This window comes from Leguminivora glycinivorella, chromosome 16 (assembly GCF_023078275.1).
Source record: "Leguminivora glycinivorella isolate SPB_JAAS2020 chromosome 16, LegGlyc_1.1, whole genome shotgun sequence".
Lineage (NCBI taxonomy): Eukaryota > Metazoa > Arthropoda > Insecta > Lepidoptera > Tortricidae > Leguminivora > Leguminivora glycinivorella.
In genome coordinates this window covers 15731750-15759099 of record NC_062986.1, presented here as the reverse complement: position 1 = coordinate 15759099, position 27350 = coordinate 15731750, and the positions used below count along the sequence as shown (strand labels likewise).

The following is a 27350-nucleotide window of genomic DNA, read 5'->3' as shown; positions in this document are numbered from 1 at the left end:
ACCATTATAACCCCCTTATTCATAAACGTTTTCTAAAGTTATCAAGCCGATAAAGTCCCTTTGTCTCGTTCCAACGTATTGGTGTGACAGAAAGGGACAAACGAACCTTATCGGCTTGATAACTTTATTGAACCTTTATGAATAAGGCCCACTTGCGCCAACCACCTAACCCAGGGTTAGTGGGCTGTCACCTGTCAAATTCCATATAAAATCTCCATTTTCGTTGGTGCAAGTGGCCCTAAGGGGGCTAATCCGGCTAATCTTTGAATACCGTACTCGTGGCCCTTGTCAAAATGTATGGTTGATGGCAGGCGCGCGACAGCGCTTTACTTGACGTTTTTGGCGGACAAAGAGTTGACTAGACTAGATCAGATCTGACGATCAGTACTGTAATTTTTATTTTATTTAACTACGGTTTTGAACTGAATTAATCAACGATATCTGTAAGGGTGCGCGCCCACGGGCGACAAAGTTGCTCGGCGACCTACGTATTTGTATGAAAAGTTGCGTCGCTTCGTGAGCGCACTTTCATACTAGCCCATGGTCGCGACAAAAAAGTCGCTTCGAAAAGTCGCCCGTGGGCGCACCCTCTAAATATAATGTAAACGTGCCCTGTTTATAAAATAACAAGGTGTAACCGGAATGGACGTCTAAATTTCAATACCTATCTTCATTGTCATTATATTATGTATTCTTATTTTAATTATTTATTTATATATTACTCATTTATAAAAACTCAAGCTGTTTTCTACAGGTTCTACAGGTAGGGATGTGTACACTGAGATTTTATCTACACTACATCTAATCTAATATCTTCAAACGAGCAATTTTTATATATTTATTTATATATACCGGCTATCTCGGAAACAGCTGTGACGATTTTGCTGAAATCTGGATTTCGGGGATGATAAATCGATCTAGCTTAGTCTTAGGTCCTGGGAAACGCGATTTTTCTAGTTTCCATGCGTTTTTCATTATAATAAAGCCGTCACTCAGATACTTCTATAATATTCTAGACTGCTCTACACGACAGTTCCTAAAATCTTCACTAACAGGTAACTAGAAATATTTTGATAAACTGTCGTGTAATACTTTTTTTATTCTAATAATAATCTTTTTAATCACATTAATACTTGAATTTTACAAAACGAAGATGGCGGTTGGTAATAATTGACGTTCTTAGCATATTCACTAACAACCTAAAAACTAAAATTAAACGTGGATGTTTCACATTGCTAGTAGCAATAATTTTATATATTTTTAAGATTGTGTAACTTCCACCTTAGTTTTAAATAATTAACTGTGATAATAAATTGAAATCGTACAAATGTAAACCATAGGTAAACTCTATAGTGGGAGTTAAAAGCAAAAGTAAGAACATTATTTCTTATGCTACTACTGCCCAGTTAGTACATAGCGAATATATTAATATGTGAACACAAAATATGGCTAGGTGTGAAAAAACTTTGAAATACAATAATACTTTAAAATTAATTGACTATATGAAGCCCTTTTTCTATCGATATAAAGTTGTGTTGTTGCTTTTTGTACAATAAACCGATATTATTACATATTTTTATATTCATCTGTAAAACGTACTGCAAACGGACAATTAATGATGTGCCGTTCCCGAGTAATTTCCTATATTCCGTCATATATTATAGGGAATCACCTGAGAGCTCACGACCGTCGCTCTCACTAACCGGTTCGAACCCAGTCGCCGAGGCCGAAACCGGCCGGGAGCGGATGATGATGATGAATTGATGATAGGGAATATTCCCTATGAACGGTTTTTTTCTATACCGTTCATTCCCCTTGCGAAATTTTCCTAGGAACGGTACATCACTATGGACATCGAATACGTGTTCTAAACTTAACAGAAGTATACAATATACGTCGGTCTCTGTCGCACCTTGGCGTCGTTACGGAGAATCGGCAGGAGTGAACGAGAGCGTCATTTCCCGCTCCACTCGCTGATGCGTCCGTTTTCAAACGCCAGGTTTTTCCGAGGGAGGGGGACCAGAGTACCTCGCTTTACTATGCCCATGTCTTCTCCTGGGTAATACTGGAAATTACAAAAGAATGTGTAATAAGTAATATGTAAACGATTAATGACATGATAAAAACAAGACATCTTCTTTAGCAGAACATAAAAAAATGTAGCTTTAAGTTTTATATCCTCTAGCGGCCTACCACAAAAGCAAAATGGAGTCTAATTTGAATAAATGATAACAGAAAATAAAGTCGTTTTTTTATATATTATTATATATTATAATGACGAACGAAAAAAAAGCGAGACCAACATTGTTCCATTCTTCCACTTAAGTAAGATTCAAATCTCAATGAAGGCAATTTGTACTAGTAGGTTCAAGAGGTTAAATAAGAAGAACTTACTTGACATTGCGATACAAATTTCAATACATCTGAGCATAGGAACTCGTTATCTTCCTTAATTTTATCTAACCTGAAAATAATAAAACGAATATAAGAAAATATACGATCAGATTTATTTACGAATGCTGCCACAAATGGAAATCGTAACTAATAGGCTAGTTTCCTATACTTAAAATAAAATATTATATGCAATGCACGAAATAAAGCACCACATGATTAGAAGAAAAATATGGACAGTAGTTATTTTTAAACATAATGTCTATTTAATAAGTCAAAGGGAAATATGTATATACCTACAGTAAATTAATTGACCGTGACGTCACTCCTCAGTATTTCATAGTAATTCCATACTAACAAATCGTTTTGACAGTTCAAAAGAAGCTGATTTGACTAGTAGGAAACTAGCCTATTTGTATGTAATACTTACAACTCTGGTTCTGCTATCCGGTCAGCCAAACAGTTACAAATCTTTTCGCACAGCACCTCGTCAAACAATGGAATGCCAAATTGAAGATCAAGTATAGTCCATTTCTGAAAAAAAAAAACAGAAGTTTATGACTTATGACTTGAGTTTGCAAGTCAATTTTCGGGTACATTTGTCCTAAATTTTAAAAAATAATTTCTCGTAAACTAGTCATATTTGACATTCGAAAGTTATATCATTGTTTTGGTCTAGGCTACCGGTTTTTACTATAAACAGACCATGGTCTAAAATGAGGACTGAACCCACACTCTGCGCTGGTATTCTGACGTATGGGGTGACAGTTCAGTATAGTATGAACAAAATAGTTCTAATGAAATTCCGCAACATGGCGCGTAATCATATGCCTACGTACTTGCGGGTCATGCTTCTGCTTGCTCCGTGTGCAAACATCATTCATTAGAAAAAAAAAACAAATGAAAGCTACCACACCTCTGGTTTACAAGCCTCATCGTCAGTATGCGCCGTATCGACGCCACTATCGCCCTCCGCCATCTCCGTCAACTTATCGCTCAACTGCGTAAACATCGATATCGACTCCTCCGCCGGACTCAACAAATCGCTCAACTGCTTATCTTTCTCGAAATCAAACTCTTTGTTCTTCAAGTCTTCTATACTTGACACTTTGGCAAAGTCCTTGGTAGGCGTGTCGTCTGAGAGAGACTCTTTGCTTCGCCAGTCTTTGGACTTGTCCTTCAAGTCTTCTACGCTAGTGGAGGAGGAATGTATGGGGACTAGATCGTCGCTGGTCGGGAGGGACTCTTTGCTTCGTGAGTCGCCAATTCCAAGGTTGTCGAGCTCTTCGCGGAGTAACTGGCCACCTGCGATCAGAAAACCGTCTTTAGACTTGAGAGACTTGAAAGGACCGTTCAAACTTTCCATAGTGATAGATAGAAATGAGCGGCATCATGACAGTCAAAATGTATGAAACAGCCAAATTTTTTTGCGATTTCAGCATTGGTCCCATAATAAAAGTTGTTCATTATGATCTCAAAAGTCACTATGCGAAGTTTGAACGGTCCTTTTTATTTCAGCGTGTAGAAAAAAAAAATACATTAACAAATTAATTTTCCTAGGTCCACGTGGTCCTTGGGTTCTCTACTTGAGACCACTTAATCTTGAACGTTGCGAGGGCCCTGGATACGAGATTTAAAACAGTTTCTCGCAGAGTGTAAATTGAACTTGACTCGATTTTCTGTAATAAATAAAGGCGGCAGCACCCTTGTTGTCCGACTTGTCACGCGACTAGTCAACCTACCTTCCACCGTAGTGAACCCGTTCTCGGGCGAGCTAGTCTTACTGTCCGTGGACGAAGTGACCGCGAAGAACGACTCTGCTACTGACTTGTCGATCGACTAGTCGCCCGACTAGTTCACCTACCTTCCACCGTAGTGAACCCGTTCGCGGGCGAGCTAGTTTTGCTGTCCGTGGACGGAGTGACCGCGAAGTGCGACTCGATCGGTGACTGCAGTCGCTTGTCGTCGGACTTGTCGCCCGACTCGGTCGAGGATATCGACACTTCGCTGATGGGTTTCGCCATGCCGCATACGTCTTTCATTTTGCGCGGCGCAACTGAAATATTAGAAGATTTAATAATAGAAATGCCAGTTGTGAGAAAACTGAATACATCTCAGAAAATCCAGGATTTTTTAAAAGGTTTCGCTTTGGAAACGAACAACTGCGATCCCAATACAAAGATATGAGCAGTTTCAGATATTTCAATGTGAATTTCGCATTTTTGGTTTTAAAGGTTTAACGATATGAGAAATAAAATCGTGATTTTAAACAACTGACCGCTTAATTCCGTTGTCAAGCATGGACGACGTTGGCGGTAAGAATGCCGCTTAATTTATAATGTTTAAACTTACCAAGTTGCACGGTAGGGGGCGGCCTTGCGCCCAGATGACGCGATTAATGGATGCCCCCTAATAGAAATGCCAGTTGTGAAAAACTCATCTCAGAAAATCCAGGAACAACTGCGATCCCAATACAAAGATATGAGCAGTTTCACTCCTATGTCAGCGAGCGTCACGTAGCCGACAGAGCGAGACAGCCGTAGCCGGGACGCTAGCCGTCTCAGTCCCGCATGCCGCGCCCATAACGCACTGGTCTCTGTTGACGAACAAATCTCATTCTTACCGAGACTAAGCGAGCGACATAGGTGTGCTTATTCATGTGCGCAGAGTACTTTTGTCACAAATAATTTACCAGTAATGTACGTGACTATAGAAACCAGTATTGTCATAGTATTTTTAAAGTGGGCAAAGACTTGAAAAGTTACTGTACCTGGCGATTTGTCGGCTTCCGGAGGGAAAACTACATGTTTTAACTTCGCCGGTTGCCGAACTCCAACCGCCTGAAAACCAAATTAATGTGAAAAAAAAATCGAAATAAGGTGTCATATATTAGACTAAAAATTCGGACATACTAAAATTCTTTTTTTTTTAACTATAAATGGCCTTATTCATGGCCACAGATTACTGAGATTACCTAGGCGAAGACGTGGCCTACGATGAAGCGCGTTCGCCCTGTTTACCCTTGATTTGAAGGTTAATCTTAAGTTGATATTATAACGCCCGCGTCGTGTAGCGACGACTAGTTATTGTGTATACTTGCAGCAGCACGCCCGCGTCGTGTAGAGGCGACTAGTAACGTGTATACCTGCAGCAGTCCGCTTGCGTCATGTAGCGACGACTAGTCACGTGTATACCTGTTACAGTACGCCGGTGTCGTGCAGCAGCGACTAGTGACGTGCGTACCTGCAGCAGCACGGGCCCACGACGTAGGGCTGAATTGGCGGCCTGCAGCGCGGCGGCGGCGGGCAGCGCGCCGGGCGCGCCCCCCGCGCCGTCCAGCGCCGACTCCGCGCCCCACCACGCCACCACTAGTCGGGAAAAGCCGAGCAGTAACCGCGGCACGCTGCGGACCACCGTGCCTGGAAATAGACGAAATGTCAAAATGATTTGCGCAACTCTTGGACGGTTGTTGAAATAACAAGAAGATTGTAGCTGGAATTCGCAACATTTCCCTTCAAGTTGCGTGCGTGTATGTTATGTTGTAACTTGTCCGTACACAAAAACAAATCCAGGTTTGCATGATTTATCTTTGACGTTGTAGCATTGGCTATGTATTTGTATCTTAAGTACAGAATTACTACACATGTCCATTTTACTTTTTTCTCACTAACTTAGTGATATAAAGGCACCACTTGTGTGTTACATTGCGATTTACCTTTCTTCAATAATAGCGTCGGCGGTCCGTAGCCAGCAACATGATATAAGTAGAGTCTCATCCAAGGCGTGGAGGTCTCAGGAGGAGCTGGGCCGATGTGGGGTAGAGAGCCAGCCGCTAGACCGGCGCGAGCTTCGCGGCATAAAGGCGCCGTTGATACCGCTAGCCTGAACATAACACGACAATTTAGTCTACATTAACTAAAAAAAAATTAGTTACAATATTAATAGAATGGAACTGTTAACCTTTAACTATTAAGGACCTTTTGTACCTTAAACATGTTGCCCGCAGAAACTGTAAGATCATTCCACAACGCGCTTCAAAAACGAAACGAAGCAATCGACCACTACTCCTACGTCTCTGGTCTGTGCTGTGCGCCTATAGCGACTAAAACCCCTTGTTAAATAACCGACAGTAGCACATTAAAGCAGGGTACCTAAGGGAGTTTATGAACACTCATGGGCTGAAGTACCCAGACTCACGCACAATGGCCTCTCTCTCCAAAGCTAAGTGCAGAAACCGGAGGCCATAACCATAGTACCAAGACTCACCTGTATTTGTGCTGCAGCAGGCGCGAGCGCTGCGGCGCGCCGAGCGCGTGCAGCGCCTCGCACCGGAGCAGGTCGAGCGGGCGCAGTCGCGGCCGCAGTATCCGCAGCGTGCGCCGGAGGCACGCCGCCGCTGCTAGGTAGCGCGCGGCCTCCCCTTCAATTTCAGGGTCACCTGCCACCTGAGTTGAGACGATACGCCGATTTTCATACACAAGACTATTCAAATAGACCGAAACGGAAAAGAAAAACACAAAATTGCAAGATGTTTCTTTCAGACAACTGACTGAGCGTGAGCAGAACCCTCGTTAGGAATTGGCGTTGGATAGGATAAGCGCTCCCTTGTGTAAACATGGCCTCTGCTGGGATTTGACTACCTTATATTATAAATGGCGAATTCTTCTGAATAGGCATTCCTCATTAAGGTCTGATAGGAAATAAACGACTGACAATTCATGTTTCAACAAATATCAGCATTTGAATGCAAAGAAAAGAGTCAAAAGTAAACACTAACCTTATCTAATTCCATAAGTAAACTATCCAGACTTTCATCGCATATCTTGCCCACTTCAAATAACGTAACAGCATGCGTTTTGAGATCCTGAAACCAACACATCATATTTTTATTTAATTAATTAAATTTCAAATGATTTTTTTAAATTTGAGATTTATGGCACACGTTGCACGCCACAGTCGTCTATACACGACACGACACACGTTACTTGTGCAGATAAACATGAACGATGATGAACAATGATGTGATGTATTTTTGGTACAAAATGATTAAAGCATTTTTTAGGCACATTTGGACGTAAGTAAAGGATCCATCGTCCAAAAATTGCCATTGAAATGACATTTCATTTTGGCCGAAAATTTAAATTGTATTGACACACTTTCATGGATTACACTTTTATGGAAACTACATCCTTATAAAGCCTGGCCAGAAATATATGACTATGGTCAAGAGGGCGCATCATTCTCAAGTACGCGGCGACAGTTCAGTATAACATGAAGAAAACAATTCTAATGAAATTTTACAACATGGCGCGTGGTCATATATCTTTTGTGTTATACCGGTGAGAGGTTTCCCATCATGAGGTAGGCGGCTAGAGTCGAGTCGAACAGAAGCGCCACCCTTTTTACGCCGCTGTTGCTGGAGGCATCGTTCATGTCTTGATAGTTCTGGGAAGAAAAAATAAAGTTGAACTAGAACAATATTTTTATATAAACCTTACAAAAGAAATACACCGCATTTTACTCATTAAAGTTACGTAACTAATAGTATATTATATAACGCATTTTACTCATTAAAGTTACGTAGCTAAATATACTTTTTCTACGACAGCCAAATAAATACCTATTCGAGAATAATAAAATGGGTTACTAACCTATCTTATATAATGAATGGGAATATTTGTGTGGATCTCAGCATTGAGTACCTATTCAGTCCACAATGTTGATGGCGAGAACTTGTTGCACAAATCTTCAAAATATGCCAACAACGCGGTTTCAGAGATTGTTTAAACATTTTTTTGCAATTTCCATGTCAAAACAATCATAACATTTTTGGTACGCTTTATCCGACTTTTCAGGTAACAAATTGTCAGTCACTTTGAGCGTCATAGCCTTGATTTCTTTGGAAGTACATTGTTCACCAGAATCACTCATAATTACTTAAGTTTTTGCACAATAACGTCGAATTAAAATAAACTACAAGACACTTTAAATAGTTCAAATACTTTCGTCTAAAGTTTACAAATGTCAAACATGCCATAGACAAGAGAAATAGAAAATAAGCCGGTTTTTAATTACGAAAAATGTGGTTGTTCAAGAATATTTAAATGTCGAATGTAAAATTATTTGATAAACTTATGATTTTTACCTTTGTTTTACAATATGTAATATGTAAAACGCATTTCAATTTACTTTTTCATCTTGATTTAAATTATGAGCCTAAATATTAAATTATTTATTAAAAGTTACTTATTATTGCAAATGAAAACATACCTGATAAATGGAAGTTGTGCTTTTAAAAAAAAATTAACCGAACTCCTATATTCATATGATTACTGCTAGCAGTAATCATATGAACCTATAGACAAATAGACTTTCTTATCGTTACTCAAATGAACTCAATTTGGATACCGCTGACAATAATCTAATTGACAGATTTAAGTGCTGGAGTAGAAAAAATCTTAATTGTAAATTAATTAATATATTTAAAATCCTTGAAGAGAATTCTAAAATGGAATATTTTTGAGGAAGCTTTAAGCTATAAATCTTTGTCCCTTATACGAAATAGAACTATTGGGTAATTAGACAATATGTTATTACAATTACCTGTTTGGACGTGGACGGTTCCTTCATAAGTACGGGCTCCATTTGTAGTACCTCCTCTTCCATGTTGGGGTTAAACGTTAGTGGCGATATTTGGCTATACCTGAAAAATATTTACGTTCAATACTTATGCTACGTGTTGTATCTCGCGTGGAACTGTCAGGCGACGCGGATTCCTCGCTTTGATTTTTGCGCGAGAGAGCGGGTTGTCGCGCGAAATTAGAGAGTTTTATGTCGCGGTATTTTCTCACTTGTCGATTCAAATCAAAATCAAAATAATTTATTCAGCAAATAGGCCACAGGGGCACTTTTACACGTCACATGTACATAGGTATTTAAAAAAATATTTAAAATTGAGTTGAAATTACAATTGATACTATTATATACTAATTCTAAGTTCTAACTAAAGTTAACTCTATACAATTAATTAGAGATGTAGAAGGTCTCTAAATGTCGAATTACAACCAAGAACTACACTAAATTTTAATATAAAAAGTACAAATACAAAAAAAAAAAAGTCTAAAATTACTTTAGAGGTGCAAATGACTCTAAATGTCACAACTAAAAATAAAATGTATATCTACTTAATCTAATTCTCCTTAGAGATGTATATGGTCTCCATGAGTCAAAATCATATATTTAAAATATTCACTAAAAGAAAGGAAACAAACGACAACCGAACAAAGTGTCTTAATTTAATAAAAATTAGAATTAAAGTTACTAAGTTATAACAGCCCCAGTAAGCTTAAACAGACCGGTCTTCACAGACGGCACCCGTTCACGAGTATGACGCGTATCTCAGCCATCCAGATTGTTGCGCCAATGATGTGCTAGGCGTGCCGGTACTTTTAAAGTAATCTTAGTGGTGCGTCCAGCTAGGTTATACTTAGCTGTTTTGGAAAAAAGGTTGACATTCGACAATCGGTCGTTTGGGGATTCACTGACTAAACTAGACTTTGCTGCCTTGTCAGTCGACTAACACTACACTGTAGAAGATGACTTTGAGCGGTTGGTCTTTTAAGGCACGAAGCTAAGATAAACAAGACTGAGATGCTAAAATAGACGTTAAAGAGATCCCCTCCACCTAAAACAGAGCCAACCTCCTTATTGCAAGGCTAACAATCAACTCACTGTGTGTGTAGAGGCTGCGTGAGCGCTGTGCGCCAGGACGCGTGCGGGTTGGGGACCCGCGGTGGCTGCAAGTGCTGCGCGAACCCCAATCGGCAGTATAGCGATACAGCCTGCTTCACTAGGCCGCATTCCACCTAAAAATATATGTTATAAAATAAATTGAGACTTACTACAAATACACACACAGATCATTATACCTAGAGACTATCTCTGTAAGGTAGACATTACTTAACATGCAACAACCGCTGGCTCAATCAGTATAGTGTATATGGACATAAACATTAGGGTCACTTGCACCACCGAAAATGGAGGTAGGTAACACTGCCGCTAACTCAGCGACCGTAGTACGTTCGTCTATAGAGACTTACACTTTATAAAATAGAGTTTCGAAAAAGTCACCATCGACGCGGTTCAAATCATAAACCTTTATAAAGTAGACCTAAGTTAATAAATAGTAGTAACTTTTATTTTCGTACCTGTAACACTGCCGCCAACTCAGCGACCGTAGTATGTTCGTCTATAGAGACGAATACTTTGTACAGTAAAGTTTCGAAGTAGTCGCCAGCGACGCGGTTCATGACGAACCCTTTTAGGGGCGGGACGGACACGCGGTCTTCAGCCGTGATCGGCACGTCGAGGTAGATCAGCCCGCGCCTAAACAATAGTAAGCAATTTAGTTATTTGTGCAAAAAAGCAACAAGTGATAATGCATAAGTTTCGAGCGATTGAATGATTATATAATAAGTTTGTACAGTCAACCAAAATATTCACCCAGCGGCTAGCAACGAACGGATTAGGTGCACAATACTGCTTGGTATGACTGTTACCTGTACAATGTCTTGACGACGTTGTAGTCGAGGGTGCCCGCGGTCTGCGACCCTCGGTCGATCAGCAGGTCGATGAGCCCCCGCTCCTGATCGCCCAGTGGCTAGTAACAAACGGATTAGTTGGCACACCAGTCGGTTAGGAAACAGAAGCGAATATGACAGTTGTTGTCTTAATCAATACAATTCAAAATGTAGACCTATCTCAGTGTTAAATTAGAGGGCCGAAACGGTACTTTCTCTCTTCCATATTAGTATGACAGAGAAACATTAGCGTTTCGTCCGCGAAAACTCAAGTCAATGTTAGCCTTAGTCGTGATTGAGGCGACATGACTACTTACGGCCCGCCACGACATTGGTCTAAGCGCGACAGCGGTGAGCGGCAGCCATACGTGCGAATGAAAAGTCCCATCGCTGTGCCTCGCTCCAATGTATGGCTGCCGCTCACCGCAGTCGCGCTTAGACCAATGTCGTGGCTGAGCCGTTACATGCTAACAACGCAAAAATCTGATCATTCACACAAATAAGGTTAACACAAAAAAACATCAGCTTTCATTCAATATTTTTATTAGATTAATTCTAAAATGTTAAAAAAACCTTGTTTATTTAAGAGAATAAAAAAAAACTTTAGTAACTCGAAAACACAGCAATGATTAAAAATAAACGTAATTACCAAGATAAAGTCTACCATAATATTGGCTTTTACACATAGCCAAATTCAATCTGCCACCGTAGTAATGTTGCCTTGATCGCCTGCGGTCGTCCGAGCTTGGAAACGGTGAGCTATTAATGCTATTATACTTATTATGATGTTGGAGATGTCAAGTTATATGGATAATAGCTCACCCTGCCCAATTTCTGTTAATCACTGGGATTCATTACCTTAACATCGGCTTCTAACACGTAGCCAAGTTCTATCCTCCACCAGGGTTGCATGGGAATGTTGAGGGGTACTCGCGGCAAGAGCGCCCTGATGGCTTTCGAGCGCCCGCGGCGGCCGAGAGAGCGCGACTTGGCTACTAGCTCCAGGTATTCGTTGCGGCCGATGCCTAGCAAGCGAAGACCTGAAAGAAGACATCCTAAGTATCATCATCATTATATTAGTCCTTAATCGCCCCACTGCTGAGCATAGGCCTCTCTTCTAGTACGCCACTCTTGGCCAAGATGGGACATGCTGACAACACTGATTGTCGCATGTGTGGCGAAGAGGAAGAGACCGTCAGACATCTAATGTGTGAATGTCACGCCCTCGCCAGACAAAGAATGAAGAACTTTGGAGCAGGCTACCTGGTACCAAAGGACTTCAGAGAGCTACCCATGAGCCTCATCATCCGATACGTGGAGATGGTCGAGAAGCTCCTGAATAGTTGAAGGATCTTAGGATCGTAGGGGGTAATTGCAGAAAAGATCCCGATGCGCCCCCGCAGATTTAAGATAAGATAAGATTGATCAATCCGGACACCATACTCACTTTAGTTTAGGTATATATTTAGGTATTTTTAAATTCATGTCCTTTTTCGTATATCGTAAAATGGAACGCAAATCTATTAGCGACAGTACGTAGGGTAGTTTCTTCGAATTAATTTGACATTTATAAAAGCCAGTGGAAGGTAGATCGATTTGATGGCTGCTCATTGCCCTGTGCGCAAGCTCGTTCGTCGCGAAAATCAAAAAAAAACTCGCTAAAATTGTCGATTGAGGTGATCAAGGCCCTCACCGCGACGTCTCCAGCACCAGCCCGCCATCGAGGAAAGTCGGTACCGACCAGCTGTTCGCCGAGCGGAGACAGGGTGAGTTGGCCTTTCGATTTGATTCGCTTTCACTGGCATAGATCGTTAGATTTTCTCAACTACAATTTCCCTACTCGAGGGCGATTGTACATTTGTTCCTTCGACCGCGGATCCTCCTAAAACTGAGAACAGCTAACCTGTCTCGGGGCCAGGAGTGACGTAGAACCACTTTCGTTTCGTTAAAACTGTCGCTAATTTCGTTTCGTTACCAAAATATCGTTAGTTTCGTTTCGCTCATATTCGTACATAGATACATCGCAAAACTACATACTTAATCTTTGCAATCGATCACTTCGCTTTCGTACCTACCTAGCTTCCAAAGTCCGACAATAAGTAATCATTCATTTCAACTGCTTTAGACATAATTACCTCAAAACAGGAACTTTCTGGATACTATAATATTTCAAATTTCGATTTTCGAACGATCAAAATTGATGATGCAATCATATTATACGACCAAATAAAGTAGGTGTTAAATTTGTTGTCATAACCCGTTGAAATAGAATACTTCGTAATTTGGTCGGGTAACACTGCACCGCGTGCTATTTTTGTGATTACGTAATAATAACCAACCTACATAGTATTGAATTCGGACTTTAAGAATAGCGATAATTACATTTAGTTATTGTTATTTTGTAAAGTGGATAATACATAATAGTTAGACAAATATAATTTACATAATAGTACGAAAACATAAGATAAATTAGTAATATTGTTTACCACGTATTTAGTCTATACTATCGTGCATTATTATTGAATAATGACCACAGATAGATGTCCATTATTATTCACATAGGCAAATCACATAGTTTTTAATCCTAATCAATTAACTACTTTCTGCTAAATATTAATTACGTTACGTACGTACTCATAATCGGCACAAGCCCACAAAGTATTCGCGGACTTCAATCCTATCCATTAGGGTCTATTTTCCAACGGCAGCACATATCAGTGCGAACCGAACTGCTTGTTTTTCTAATTGAAATAATTTACCTAACTAGTGTTTTTGTCTTCCCTTTATCAAACTCATTTAAAAATAATACGTTAGTTTAGGCACTCATCGTTATAAATAATTACTCTCACTTATCAATTGAAAGAAATATTTTTCTGTAATAGTGTCGTAGCTGGTGGACCTTACACCATAGTAAATAAGGTCGAAAATTGTTTGTACTACAAGTTGTTTTTATATGTCGAATAGGTTACATTTACATTAAATTAACGTGGTCATTACACATTTGAAGTGACAATGTCTAAGGCACTCGCACGTCGTAATTTGCAATTAAAACGTGAAATATCGATCAAACGGATCGATGAATGTTTAGCGGCCGGATTACAGGCTAAGGTGGATTCCTCGCGATTGCCGTTGTTTATGTCTAGATTTAGCATAACAAAAAATAAAACCGCCTTCAAAAATAAGCGCGTTACAAAACACGGAGAAACTAAAAAGCCAAAAATAATAAACCTTTCAATTCAGATTTCTTATCGTATTGCAATAAGCTAAACATCCAAATTATAAACAAATCAATTATTTTTGTAGTCGGTACCAGACCTGTTCGTCGCCTTGCTATTGCCTGTTTGCCCCACCCAACCATACACAGGCTGGTACCGACTCCAAAAATAATTGATTTGTTTATAATTTGGATGTTTAGCTTATTGCAATACGATAAGAAATCTGAATTGAAAGGTTTATTATTTTTGGCTTTTTAGTTTCTCCGTGTTTTGTAACGCGCTTATTTTGAAGGCGGTTTTATTTTTTGTTAAAAAGTTTATTTATTTGTTGATTTTTAGTGGTTCCTAGTGATATTATATGTATCAGTCCGAATACATGTACAGTAGTGAAAGAATTATCCTTTAACTCCTAACCATTGAGGAGTTGACCTTCCATCATCAGCTCAGCCACATAAAATTATAACCATCAGACGTAAATACTGGTGTACCTTTGAAAAATAGACTAAAAACATTACATGTGCCTATAACATTTGAAGAGTTCCCTCGATTTCTCCAGGATCCCATCATCAGACCCTGACTTGGTGCCAATGGGACCATCTCGAGGTTATACCGGTTCGATCAAAAAAAAAATTTTGAAAATCGGTCCACGATTCTCGGAGATATCGAATAACATACATACAAAAAAAAAAAAAAAAAAAACATTCAGGCGAATTGAGAACCTCCTCCTTTTTTGAAGTCGGTTAAAAATAGACGGCTATTGTTCTAGTTTTGAAACCCACCACATGAAACTCATTTCGGAAATAACAGATGCGAACGAGTTAGAACAGGAGGATGTCGTGCGTCAAGAATTTGACGACAAATATTTTCAAATAATTGAAATTCACACTTCGTTGTCCTCCGCGACCACTACCGAGGGCGAGACAAATAGAACCGATTTGTCCGTCAAGTTGCCTCGCTTGAATCTTGTCCACTTCGATGGTAACATTAAATCATGGGGAACATTTTACGATATGTTTAATACAATGGTACATCAAAATAAACGACTGTCAAATATTGAGCGGTTCTCAATTTTGATGACACTTCTTTCGGGTGAACCATTGCAATTGTTAAAAGGTTTTCCTTTATCGGATAGCAATTATTTAGATGCCTACGCGGCCTTGATCGATCGATACAACAACAAACGAAAATTAGCTTTTCGTCATTGGGAGGAAATTCAGAACGCTTCGTTGAAATCTAATTCTCCCAGTGAATTACGTCGACTGGTAGACACCTTCAAAGAAAACATCGCGGTTTTGAAAAACTTAAGATTTCCCGTCAACGATTGGGACTTCCCATTGTTCTATTTGTTGATCAATAAATTGGACCAGGACACCCGCCGTCGTTTTGAGTTGCAGAACGACAGCAAGGATGTACCTTCTTTCGAGTCGTTGTTGGAATATGTGAATAAGGCCGGTCAAGCTTTGGAACTCGCCTCGCTCACAGAGAGTGTCGCCGCTTGGCCGCCGCGCGCCCCGCCGCCGCCGCCGCGCCCGGGCGCCCCACGCGCGCGCCCGCTGCGCCGCGCTCCGCCGCCGCCGCCTGGCGCGCGACACAGGAACGTACTCCTGCGGCCGCCGTCTATAAAACGTTAGTGGCCACTAGCGCCGCTCCGATTGAACCGTGTTGTGCGTTGTGCAAGTCGAATCATGATCTTGCTAAATGCATTGAATATCGGAACAAGACTCCTCACGAGCGTTTTTCTGTTGTCAAGGACAATCGGCTCTGCGTCAACTGCTTACGCTCGGGACACGTAGTCAAAACTTGCCCATCGAAATCTCGTTGTTTGAAATGTAACGTCGCCCACCACACTACTATTCATTTCGATGTCGATGGTGGTAATCCCAAGGTCAGTGTCGGCTCCTCGGCCGCCACTAGCCCTGGCGCCGCGACTTGCTCGTCGTCTTCGCTTCTCGATACCCCGACGCAGGTGCCTGACAAACAGGTGACCATGATTGCGTCTGGTTCAGCACCTGGGGGTCAAATTTCGCTTTTTGCCACAGCATACGTGGAGGTACTCGATAATTTCGGTAGTTATCAAAAAATTCGTCTCGTCATAGACAATTGCAGTCAGCCCAATCTCATCACGCGACGTTGCGCCCAGCGACTTGGACTTCCGATTCGACATAAATATTCCTCGATCGAGGGTGTATGTGAGGTGTCAACATTGTCGACCTCCTATACCACTCTTAATATTCGCAGCATGAAGTCTGACTTCGAAATGTGCATCGAAGCCATTGTCGCACCCAAAATCTGCAGCGATCAGCCTGCAGTAAAAATTGACATCGACCGTCTGCCATGCGTCAACGCATTCGATCTCGCCGACTCTAACTTTGACAAACCTGGGGTTATCGACGTCTTAGTGGGAGTAGATGTTTTTTGTAAAATCTTCATGGGTAACCGCCACGAATGTGATAACGGACCCACAATATTTGAGACCAAACTTGGTTGGGTAGTCATGGGAAGCGCTCCTTCCGCCACTTCCCATTCGCAAACTTCGCTGTTTTGCTCAATCGAATCGCTCGATTCCCAAATTCGAGAATTTTGGGAGATAGAAAGTCTTCCGAAGGCTTCGCCTTTAACTGACGATGAAGTCATGTGTGAGAAAATATTCGCCTCGACTCATACACGTGATCCGAACGGACGATATATTATATTATAAACTTACCGTTCCGAAACGTCGATCCGCATTTTGGTGACTCGCGCGCTCTTGCCGAGCGCCGCCTAAACTCTCTCGAAAAGAGACTCTCTCGTGAACCGGAACTTCGGACAGAATACAATAACTTTATGCGTGATTATCTCGATGCTGGACATATGGACCCGGTCGCACCTCGATCGGATGGCCGAGCTTACCACTTGGCACATTTCTGCGTGCTTAAGCCCAGCAGCTCCACTACCAAATTGCGGGTAGTTTTCGACGCTACTGCTCAGCCTGCTGGAGGTCCCTCATTGAATGATCAGTTGCTGGTTGGATCGAAACTGCAATCCGATCTCGTTTCGATATTACTTCGTTTTCGTTTGCATGCGGTTGTCTTCACAGCCGACATACGTCAAATGTATCGACAAATCTTAGTCTCTCTTAGTGATCGAGACTTTCAACGCATTTTGTTCAGGTTCTCACTCGATGAACCTATACAAGAATTTCGCTTAAATACCGTGACATACGGTATGTCTTCATCTAGCTTTCTCGCAATTCGTGCATTGATCCAATTAGCCATCGACGAAGGCACAGAATATCCTCGTGCAGCTGAAGTCCTTAAACGGGACATTTACGTCGACGACGTAGTGACAGGCACTGAATCTGTCGAATCAGCGCTCGACCTTCAGTCTCAGGTCATAAAGATCTTAGAGAAGGGATGTTTTGAACTCCGTAAGTGGTCGAGTAACTGTCCCCGTCTGCTCGAGAGTCTCGACCCAGCCCATTGTCATAATAAGACGCTCTCTTTCGATTCGGAACCGACATCTCCTGTTAAGGTGCTCGGTATGGAGTGGAACCCGTCCACAGACGCGTTCACCTTCACTGTCAATCCGCTTCATGAAAAGTGCACCAAAAGAAACATTCTTTCAGAATTGGCGCGCATATTTGACCCTCTTGGGTTTCTTACACCCTTGACACTCTCGTTTAAACGCATAATACGAGATCTTTGGACTCTTGGTCTGGATTGGGACGTGGTAGCACCCCCCAACATCAACCAAAGCTGGCTTCGTTATCGTACAGATCTCGAGTTATTGTCGTCTCTCGAGATACCTCGATTCATCCTATCGACGAAGTCCTGCAGTGTTCAACTGCATGGCTTCTGTGACGCTTCTGAAGCAGGATATTCAGCGGTCATTTACTTTCGCATCGAGCACGGTAATGGTAGCATCACCACCCATTTGATAATGTCACGCTGCAAAGTCTCGCCTTTGAAACGCACCTCGTTGTCGACCAAGTACCTACACAATGATAATCAACATCCGGGGTTACGCACACTCCATTTCCTGATCGCACAAAATTTTTGGATCCTCGCATCTAAACGTGTAATTAGTTCTCGCTTATCGAAATGTATAAAATGCTTTCGCGCTAATCCAAAACCTTTGGTGCCTCGCATGGCAGATCTCCCTATGACTCGAATTTCGCAAGTAAAGCCTTTCTCGTGTATAGGTGTCGATTTCGCGGGTCCCTTTCCCACGTACATTAAACGTTATCGTGGAGCCAGGCCCTTTAAAACACACGTATGACATTCATATGTTTCGCGACTAAGGCCTCTCATATCGAACTTGTTATAGGACTAACCACAGAAGCCTTTCTCGCTGCCTTGCGTCGATTTATCGCTCGTCGTGGCCGTTGCCAGCGCATAAATTGTGACCGGGGTACGAATTTCGTAGGAGCTTATAACGCATTGCTGCCACTCATGCAAGAGGCGGTTTCTCATGAGAATATCGAATTCTCTTTCAATCCACCAGCCGCATCCCATTTCGGCGGCCTGTGGGAATCTAATATTAAATCATTTAAAACACATCTCGCTCGCGTTGTAGGAAACCAAATCTTAACTTACGAAGAATTTCTGACGGTGGCAGCTCAAGTCGAGTCAACGCTCAACTCACGGCCACTCTGTGAGATGAGCTCCGATCCTAATGACATGTCCGTGCTAACGTCGGGACATTTTCTCACCTTAGAGCCCTTGACTTCGCTCGTGGACACTTCAACCACCGAAACGAATATGACCATCTCAAATCGCTGGCAGCTAGTACAGAAACTTCACCGCGATTTCTGGAAGCGATGGCATTTAGAGTACTTGCATACGTTAAATCAACGCGCGAAATGGCATTCGGATATTGATGAGCCCAAGCTCGGCGCATTAGTATTAATTAAAGATGAACAACTGAAACCGCTTCATTGGTCACTTGGTCGTATAGTATCGTTGCATCCGGGCAAGGACGGAACCTCCCGCGTAGCCACAATTCGGTCACAGTCAGGTCTAATACAACGACCTCTGGTAAAGGTGTGCCCTTTACCCATAGACTAGCTTATTCTTAAAATACTTCGTATTTGGTGGGCGGAATGATCGATCCGGACACCATACTCACTTTATTTAAAGTCACACACAGGTCGAACGCGATTAATTAACATTATTTTTACCTTTTTTCCCAACGTTTCGGCCAGGTTGCACTGGCCGTGGTCGCGGAAGACTGACGTCCCAGCAAAGTGTCACCGGAGATGTAAACAACACAAAACTACCCGATATTAATTTATATAAATGTTCGGGGTAGACAAATAAATATAATCTACCCGCTTTTAGTTATTGTTTATTTCCCACCGCACGACACACAGCACTCACAACATCCGCGCACTGGTCCGAAGATAGATGGTTTGAACATTTGAATCACTGGTCCCCATGTTGGCGATAATCTATACCCGTCTTCCCTGTTAAAGTTTTTAGGATATTTTTTAATTTCGATCGCCTCCCTCACAATCCGGGGATAATAGTGTCGCTCGGTGGAAAGAACTTTGGGTTTGTGTAGCTCAATCCAGTGATTCGTTTCCGCAGTAAGCAAGTGCTCGGCGATTGCAGATTTGTGTATATGGCGATTTTTAACTGCCGCTATGTGTTCCTTCACCCTCTCTTGAACGCTGCGCTTTGTTTGGCCAATATACGCACTTCCACAACTGCAATCTATCTTGTAGACACCCGGACTTTGGTACGGAATGACATCCTTAGGACTGCGTAAGAGACTCGCTACTTTAGATAACGGTGTGTATACAGTCTTAATGGAGACTTTTCTTAGTCCATTAGTAAATTAGTAAATTAGTAAATTAATATCGGGTAGTTTTGTGTTGTTTACATCTCCGGTGACACTTTGCTGGGACGTCAGTCTTCCGCGACCACGGCCAGTGCAACCTGGCCGAAACGTTGGGAAAAAAGGTAAAAATAATGTTAATTAATCGCGTTCGACCTGTGTGTGACTTTAAATATGTGTACAAAGCGCGAGAACTTAAAGTGTCATACTCACTTTAGTTTAGGTATATATTTAGGTATTTTTAAATTCATGTCCTTTTTCGTATATCGTAAAATGGAACGCAAATCTATTAGCGACAGTACGTAGGGTAGTTTCTTCGAATTAATTTGACATTTATAAAAGCCAGTGGAAGGTAGATCGATTTGATGGCTGCTCATTGCCCTGTGCGCAAGCTCGTTCGTCGCGAAAATCAAAAAAAACTCGCTAAAATTGTCGATTGAGGTGATCAAGGCCCTCACCGCGACGTCTCCAGCACCAGCCCGCCATCGAGGAGAGTCGGTACCGACCAGCTGTTCGCCGAGCGGAGACAGGGTGAGTTGGCCTTTCGATTTGATTCGCTTTCACTGGCATAGATCGTTAGATTTTCTCAACTACAATTTCCCTACTTGAGGGCGATTGTACAAAGATAGTACGCCACTTGTCCCGTTCCAGAGTTACTCTAATCCAGTTGTGACCAGCAATGTTCAGGGTGTCGTCCACCCAATGTGCCAATCGTAAATATAGAAGTCACGACTATTATGAGTAACTGATTTAACCTTTTGGCGCCCAATGTGCCATACAAAGCAGCATTTCCTTTGTCTCGTAAATGGTTTCAAAACATCCACTTCGACCTTATTAAAAACCTACATTCAAACTTGATTAGCTATAATAAATAGTGGGTGGCACAAGGTTATGAATAAAATAAAAAAGTCCGGTCAACATTGCTAAAAAAACCACGCATAAAAAAACGCGGCGTAAAAAAACTGACGTAGCGAATACAAGAATAATTAGACCGTTATTTCGGCAACAATAAGATAAACATTATTCTTACTCTTCAACCTAGCGTTCCCCCGGCCTAGCGCCAGGGTCCGCTTTCCTGCTTAGTCTTCTCCACTTCGCCTGGTCTTCGCCATCCTTAGGCGTGAGAATGTTCTCACAAGTTAACATTATTATATAAAACTAATATTATAAATGGGAAAGTGTGTGTGTCTGTTTGTTTGTCCGTTTCACGACAAAACGGAGCGACGAATTGACGTGATTTTTTAAGTGGAGACAGTTGAAGGGATGGAGAGTGACATAGACTACTTTTTGTCGCTTTCTAACGCGAGCGAAGCCGCGGGCAAAAGCTAGTATGAAATAAGTAAATAAAATTAAATAATTATGTATAAAGAAATGAAAATAAATATAATCTAAAAGGCCGACAATGCACCTCCAACACCTCTGGTGTTGCGGATGTCCATGGGCGGCGGTGATCGCTTACCATCAGGCGACCTGTCTGCTCGTTTGCCTCCTATCCCATAAAAAAAAATATAAAAAAAAAAAGATGTCTTACAGTCGGCAGCAGTGAAGTTGGGCATGGTGTCATAGCTCTTCTCCAGCTCAATCAGTAGTGCCACCACCTCCACATAGTAGATGAACGGGGTTATCCGCAGACCTGAAATACACCCACAAAACATTAGGCACAAACATTCAACATTCTGAGAGAAAGCTCAGCTTAACTCTCGCACGTTCAGATGTTGACTACTTCGAAAAGAGCCTAGACTATAAGTACAGTACATTTATTTCAAGTGTTACTAGTAGCGCCAAGGAGATATTTGGTCGGTTGGCTAAAGATAAGGACAAACTCTCATCTGATACGCATTTGCTTCTGAAACAGCGTGAACGTATATCTTCGAAGGAGTACAACTCCCAGGAGCACCGGAAGCTAAACAGGCAAATATCCAAGGCAGTAAGAAGGGATATTAGGAGAAGAAACACAGAAAGAATCCAACGCTTGATAGAAAAGCATCGGGGCCCAAAGGTATTTCAAAGAGCTACGGCTTGTGGTACTAGCCAGCTTATCAAACTGGAAGACGAAGGCGGCCATGTAGTAACGGACACTCCAGGGCTATTAAATGTGGTAGCCAAATTCTATGGGGAACTATATGAGTCACAAAATACACAGAACTTACAGCATGGTGCAGAGTGTTCACGTGCAACTCTGACAAAACATTTCACCGAAGACATTCCAGATATCAGCACCTATGAAGTGAAGCAGGCTATGAGACAACTTAAGCAATACAAAGCTCCGGGAGAAGATGGCATTACCACGGAACTGCTTAAAGCAGGTGGACGCCCGATACTAAAAGAACTGCGATGGATCTTTAACGAAGCCCTGTTCACCGGTGAAATACCAGAAAAGTGGCAGAACAGCATGGTCACATTATTTCACAAGAAAGGCGCCAAGACCAGTCTTAAAAATTACCGCCCTATTGCCCTCCTAAGCCAAGTGTACAAAGTATTTTCAAGAATTATCACATCGAGAATATCGCGAAGATTAGACGAATACCAGCCTAAGGAACAAGCAGGTTTCAGGAGCGGCTATAGTACAGTAGATCATATCTTCACCGTGAGGCAAGTGATACAAAAATCACTTGAGTACAAACTACCACTACACCTTGCCTTCGTGGATTATGAGAAGGCGTTCGATACGGTGGAACATTGGGCAGTCTTCGATTCCTTAAAGCGATGCCGAATAGACTATAGGTACATCCAGCTGTTGAAGAACCTTTACCACTCAGCTACAATGACAGTACAAATTCAAGCCTCCAAAACATCAATACCACTTCGAAGAGGGGTGCGCCAAGGTGACGTTATATCTCCAAAGCTTTTCACAAATGCTCTAGAAGATGTATTTAAACACTGTAGCTGGGACGGCATGGGCATAAGAATAGATGGAACGTATTTAAACCACCTACGTTTTGCTGACGACATCGTTCTACTCGCAGAGACACCTGAAGATCTCGAACAAATGCTCAATGATCTAAGCCAGGCATCGATGCAAGTTGGTCTAAAAATGAATATGGAGAAAACGAAGTGGATGAGCACTGCTAAAAACGCAACCATAACATTAGAAGGCAAAACGATGGAGAGAGTAAGCGAGTACATATATTTGGGCCAAAAAATAACGCTTGAAGGTGACCCCTGGATGCTGAAATTAGTAGGCGCATTCAATTGGGATGGGGCGCATTTGGCAAGCTGGGTGATGTTTTCAAGTCCAAAATTCCACAGTCACTGAAAACCAGAGTCTACAACCAATGTGTCCTCCCAGTAATGACCTATGCGTGCGAGACATGGACGCTAACCGCTGGACGAATTCGCCAATTAAGAGTGGCCCAAAGAGCTATGGAGCGCGCGATGCTCGGGATTTCATTGCGAGACAGAATCCGAAATGAGGAGATTCGCCAACGCACGAAAGTTACCGACATCGCGAAGAGGATTGCGCAACTAAAGTGGGAATGGGCCGGTCATATTTGTCGAAGAGTTGACGACCGATGGGGCCGGATAGTATTGCTGTGGAGACCTAGACTGGGAAGCCGAGGTGAAGGGAAACCACGAGCCAGATGGTCGGACGACATCAGAAAGACGGCAGGGCCGACCTGGCACAGAACCGCCGCTTATAGAACAGAATGGAAATCCATGAAAGAGGCATATGTTCAGCAGTGGACGCAAATATGCTGAGAAGAGAAGAGATTCAACATTTTATACAAAGGCACACAACTTTACACTAGTTGCATGGAATGCAACAGAAGTCTATGGAAATTTCTATACAAACAATAACAGTTTAATGTTTTTATCATGAATTTGAATTACAACACAGTTGACTATTATGTACGTAATGGTGTAGGTGCAGCTATATTTTTTTTTTGTTTTGCATTATGTTTTAGTTAAACTTGATACATTTGAAGAGATTCAATTGGAAATAAAATTGATTCAAATAAACACAAAATTGCTAATGAGTTACAAAAATTTCCATATGTCAGGTTAAAGAAATTTATTATCTCATAACATAAGAAATTTTACATTTCACTTAATGAGTATTAGATACATATCTTAGTTAATATATATGTTTTTTGTACATCATTGAAACATTTTGTAGTGAAACAATGGCATTGCTTCTATGTTGCATTTCTTTCTTCTAATCCAATCACCCTCAGGCATAGGGTGTGATGGTGTGAAGTATATTCTGTATGTTGGACAGCCTAGGGACACTCAAAAAAAACTTATATGTACAAAGGAAAACCCTCCATTATAAACTTTAACATAGCATTAGCAGCATTACCTTTAACAATCATGTCAGCCAAGTGGTAGGGGTAGAGCATGAGCCTCTGAATGCTGCTGTGCACAAGAGTCTCATAATATTTCCTCTCATCTTTCTGGACTGTCCGCACTGGAATATAACAGTGAATATAAATTATGCTCACTTTATTCTTTAAATATTGATTGTTCAATGTTACTATGAGATGAGTATAAACCTTTTTTAATGTAACTTCTTTGACCCAATAGGGTAAATTGCCGGTTACTGGCCAGTGTCGAATAACTAATAAAAAAACCCTTTATTTGCAGAAAAATTCCCTTTACGTATAAACAGAGATAATTTTTACATAAAATTTCTATTACTGGCTACCTCTCAGTAACTGACCACATTATGCTAAAATGAATTCAGATTACCATTATACAGAGTTCATAATGAAGTGTCCAGTTATTGGAAAGGGAGCTACTGGCAATTTATCCTATAGTCAGAATGTTTTCCTCAAAAAAATTATGAATGATGAATATAAATAAACTTACCAAGACTTCCCCTGTACCGGAGTTGATTTTTAATACTGAATTCAAATATATATCTCTCATATTCCTTGCTGGAATCCCCTAATAGCTGAAATTATATTGAATAACACTTCCGATTCACAATATTAATTCCAATAAGAATCTCACTAAAACTACAAACAATACAAATAACAAAATTAAGATTCATATTGATATCAATGTTTTGTTTACTTTTGTAGTATAGTCTGATGACCATGATTGTGACATAATATCCTAAAGGTATTAAGTATCAAGTATACAGTTTCATTACTTTAATAAGCCCAGATTACACAAACTTATCAAACCATATCAGTTTACCTTTTTAACGTTTGCTGGCAGCTTAGCCCATTGTATTTTCTTACGAACACATTCTTCAATTTCGTCCTCCATGTTAGTGGAGCTACCTCGCTTATCGCCACTACATTGAATTATATTATTTTGCTAATTGAATGTCCTTGAGTAAATTATACCAGATAATTATTATGATTTGATAAATGAAAACTAAATTTGCTGTATGTATGTTCCGATTGCGCGATGGCGAAGAAACAGCGTTCAAAATGTATGACACCCGTGTGAAAATAATTAATTTCCTACATAAATCTGAGGATTTTATGACATTGTAATAAGGTGGTCATTATGGATCATTTTCACAAGTATAAAACGTAAACTTCACTGATTTTTAAAATGAAATATATGAAACCGATAATAATAATAACATATTTTTTTTTGTTTTACATGTTTGAAATGTATGTTTATGAACGTCGCTTATAATGTATATGTCAAAATTGACATTACAGATGTTGCCATGTTAATAAACCCGTAATCGATAATTACGGTCGTGTTCGATTCTAAGCGACTATTCGTGTATTCATAATTTTTTCTTCATTATCATGTTAAATATCCTAAAATAAATAAATGAAAAATCCGTCTCTGAGGGTTTTGCAACAGTAAATGATAATACTATGGCTATGATTATGAAGACTGTAATTTGTATATGATTTACAAGACTTGCAAGAGTATACAGAACGTTATTATAAATTCACAAAAATAAAGCATCAAAAGACGCATGAATCTGGTTAATCATATCTGAAGCAGTCATACTGCGACCATGAATGCAAAAAGCTTTGTAGTTACATATTCTCGTAAACCTAGCAGACAGAAAAGCAGCCACACTTTGTGCAAGTTGAACCGACTTGTCGTTATCACAAAGATCATATTTCAAAGCCCATGTGTAGAATGTGCCCAAAGCTCCAGACAGTATGTCCCCTTGCCCACCAGCTCTTCGACCAGATCCTCCTTTTGACAAAGTCCAATCGAAAGAAGCAATACTGGAGTAGTAATGATCTTCACCCCCTTTGTGCAAAACGCTCACATTATCTCCCCAGAAAGTGTACCAGGTGCTATTGCTAGAAATTGCAGTAATAAATCTCTTCGCTTCGTGATTATTTGGGGTTAGAATAGCTCCTGGCAAAGGATATCCCTTAATAATTGTCAAGTTATTTGAAACTGCGTACAAACCATCCGCATCAATAATCAATGGCTTTTTTATCATCTTGCAAGCTTCTATAATGTCATATGTTAATTTCATAGTGTTTTCGTCCCTTCCCAATCCTGGGCCAATTATGATTATGTCCATTTTATTAAGCAATGTCACAATATTTGGTAGGTTCTTGGAGCTTAAATAAGGATAAACTATAAGCTCTGGACTATAAGATTTTATAACTGGTGCTGCATTCTCAGTAGTGATAATAAAAACTAAGTCAGCTCCAACCTAAAAAAAAATAGCCACATTTGATAAAGGAACCTTATATATGAATAATATCTCATTAATTATTTCATAATTGTGTTTTTAACATAAGGATTATTTCAATTTCATACCATTTTTTTTAGTTAATGATATTTTTACCTTCAAGGATGAAATAGCTGAAAAATAAGGTGCACCTGTGTACTCGGTAGATCCACCTATAATACATATTTTGCCAGCGTCACCTTTACTTTTGCCTTCTAATTCAGGAACAATAATTTTACCGAGGCTTAAAAGCCTTTCCTCGTTTAAATTATCAATTGTTGAACATTCTTCCACTATTGACGATGTAACCAATTTAGTACACAAAACGAAATGTAATCCAATCGCAGTCAAACTTTTGACAATGGAATTCATATTTGATACAACTTAACAATAATAAACACATAAAATGTCAAATTAGTATTGCTTGAAATAGAAAGTCTACGAATAACTCGTCACTAACAAATTAATAAAATTGATGTCACAAATAAATATGACCTCGTGGCCTTTGAGCTCTATAAAATACCATTAGAAAAAATGATTGCTTCGACAACGAGCAACGAATTCACATTTAGATTTATAAGAGTTGAGTCGATTGTATCGATTACATTTTGTTTTGTACATGGCAGCACTACTGGAAGGAAAAATAAACATGAATGTACGTTCCGTTCGAATATTACGTAAAAAAATTTACACAAAAAAAAGGTTTCCAGCGCCTCTCGAAACAAAACAATTTTA

The 27350-nt window shown here is 40.6% G+C and overlaps 2 protein-coding genes across 2 annotated transcripts; both read right to left on the bottom strand.

Moving 5' to 3' along the window:
• Nucleotides 1-255: 255 nt before the first annotated feature.
• LOC125234401 (protein FAM91A1) lies at nucleotides 256-25421 on the bottom strand. Its single transcript, XM_048140627.1, has 22 exons — nucleotides 25145-25421; nucleotides 24812-24896; nucleotides 24303-24410; nucleotides 21534-21635; nucleotides 11829-12010; nucleotides 10950-11050; nucleotides 10599-10776; nucleotides 10123-10256; nucleotides 8995-9094; nucleotides 7729-7836; nucleotides 7169-7255; nucleotides 6658-6836; nucleotides 6107-6273; nucleotides 5635-5810; nucleotides 5162-5231; nucleotides 4871-4987; nucleotides 4744-4773; nucleotides 4256-4447; nucleotides 3308-3696; nucleotides 2822-2925; nucleotides 2395-2464; nucleotides 256-2065 (listed from the first exon to the last, which is right to left on the bottom strand). The coding sequence occupies exons 1-22, from the start codon at nucleotides 25214-25216 to the stop codon at nucleotides 1955-1957; spliced, it is 2862 nt and encodes a 953-aa protein (XP_047996584.1). The 5' UTR covers nucleotides 25217-25421; the 3' UTR covers nucleotides 256-1954.
• A 372-nt stretch (nucleotides 25422-25793) lies between these two features.
• On the bottom strand, nucleotides 25794-27141 carry LOC125234400 (ATP-dependent (S)-NAD(P)H-hydrate dehydratase-like). The gene is made up of 2 exons (XM_048140626.1): nucleotides 26733-27141; nucleotides 25794-26597 (listed from the first exon to the last, which is right to left on the bottom strand). Exons 1-2 carry the CDS (start codon nucleotides 26985-26987, stop codon nucleotides 25866-25868), a joined length of 987 nt encoding a protein of 328 aa, XP_047996583.1. The 5' UTR covers nucleotides 26988-27141; the 3' UTR covers nucleotides 25794-25865.
• Between the last annotated feature and the right edge of the window lie 209 nt (nucleotides 27142-27350).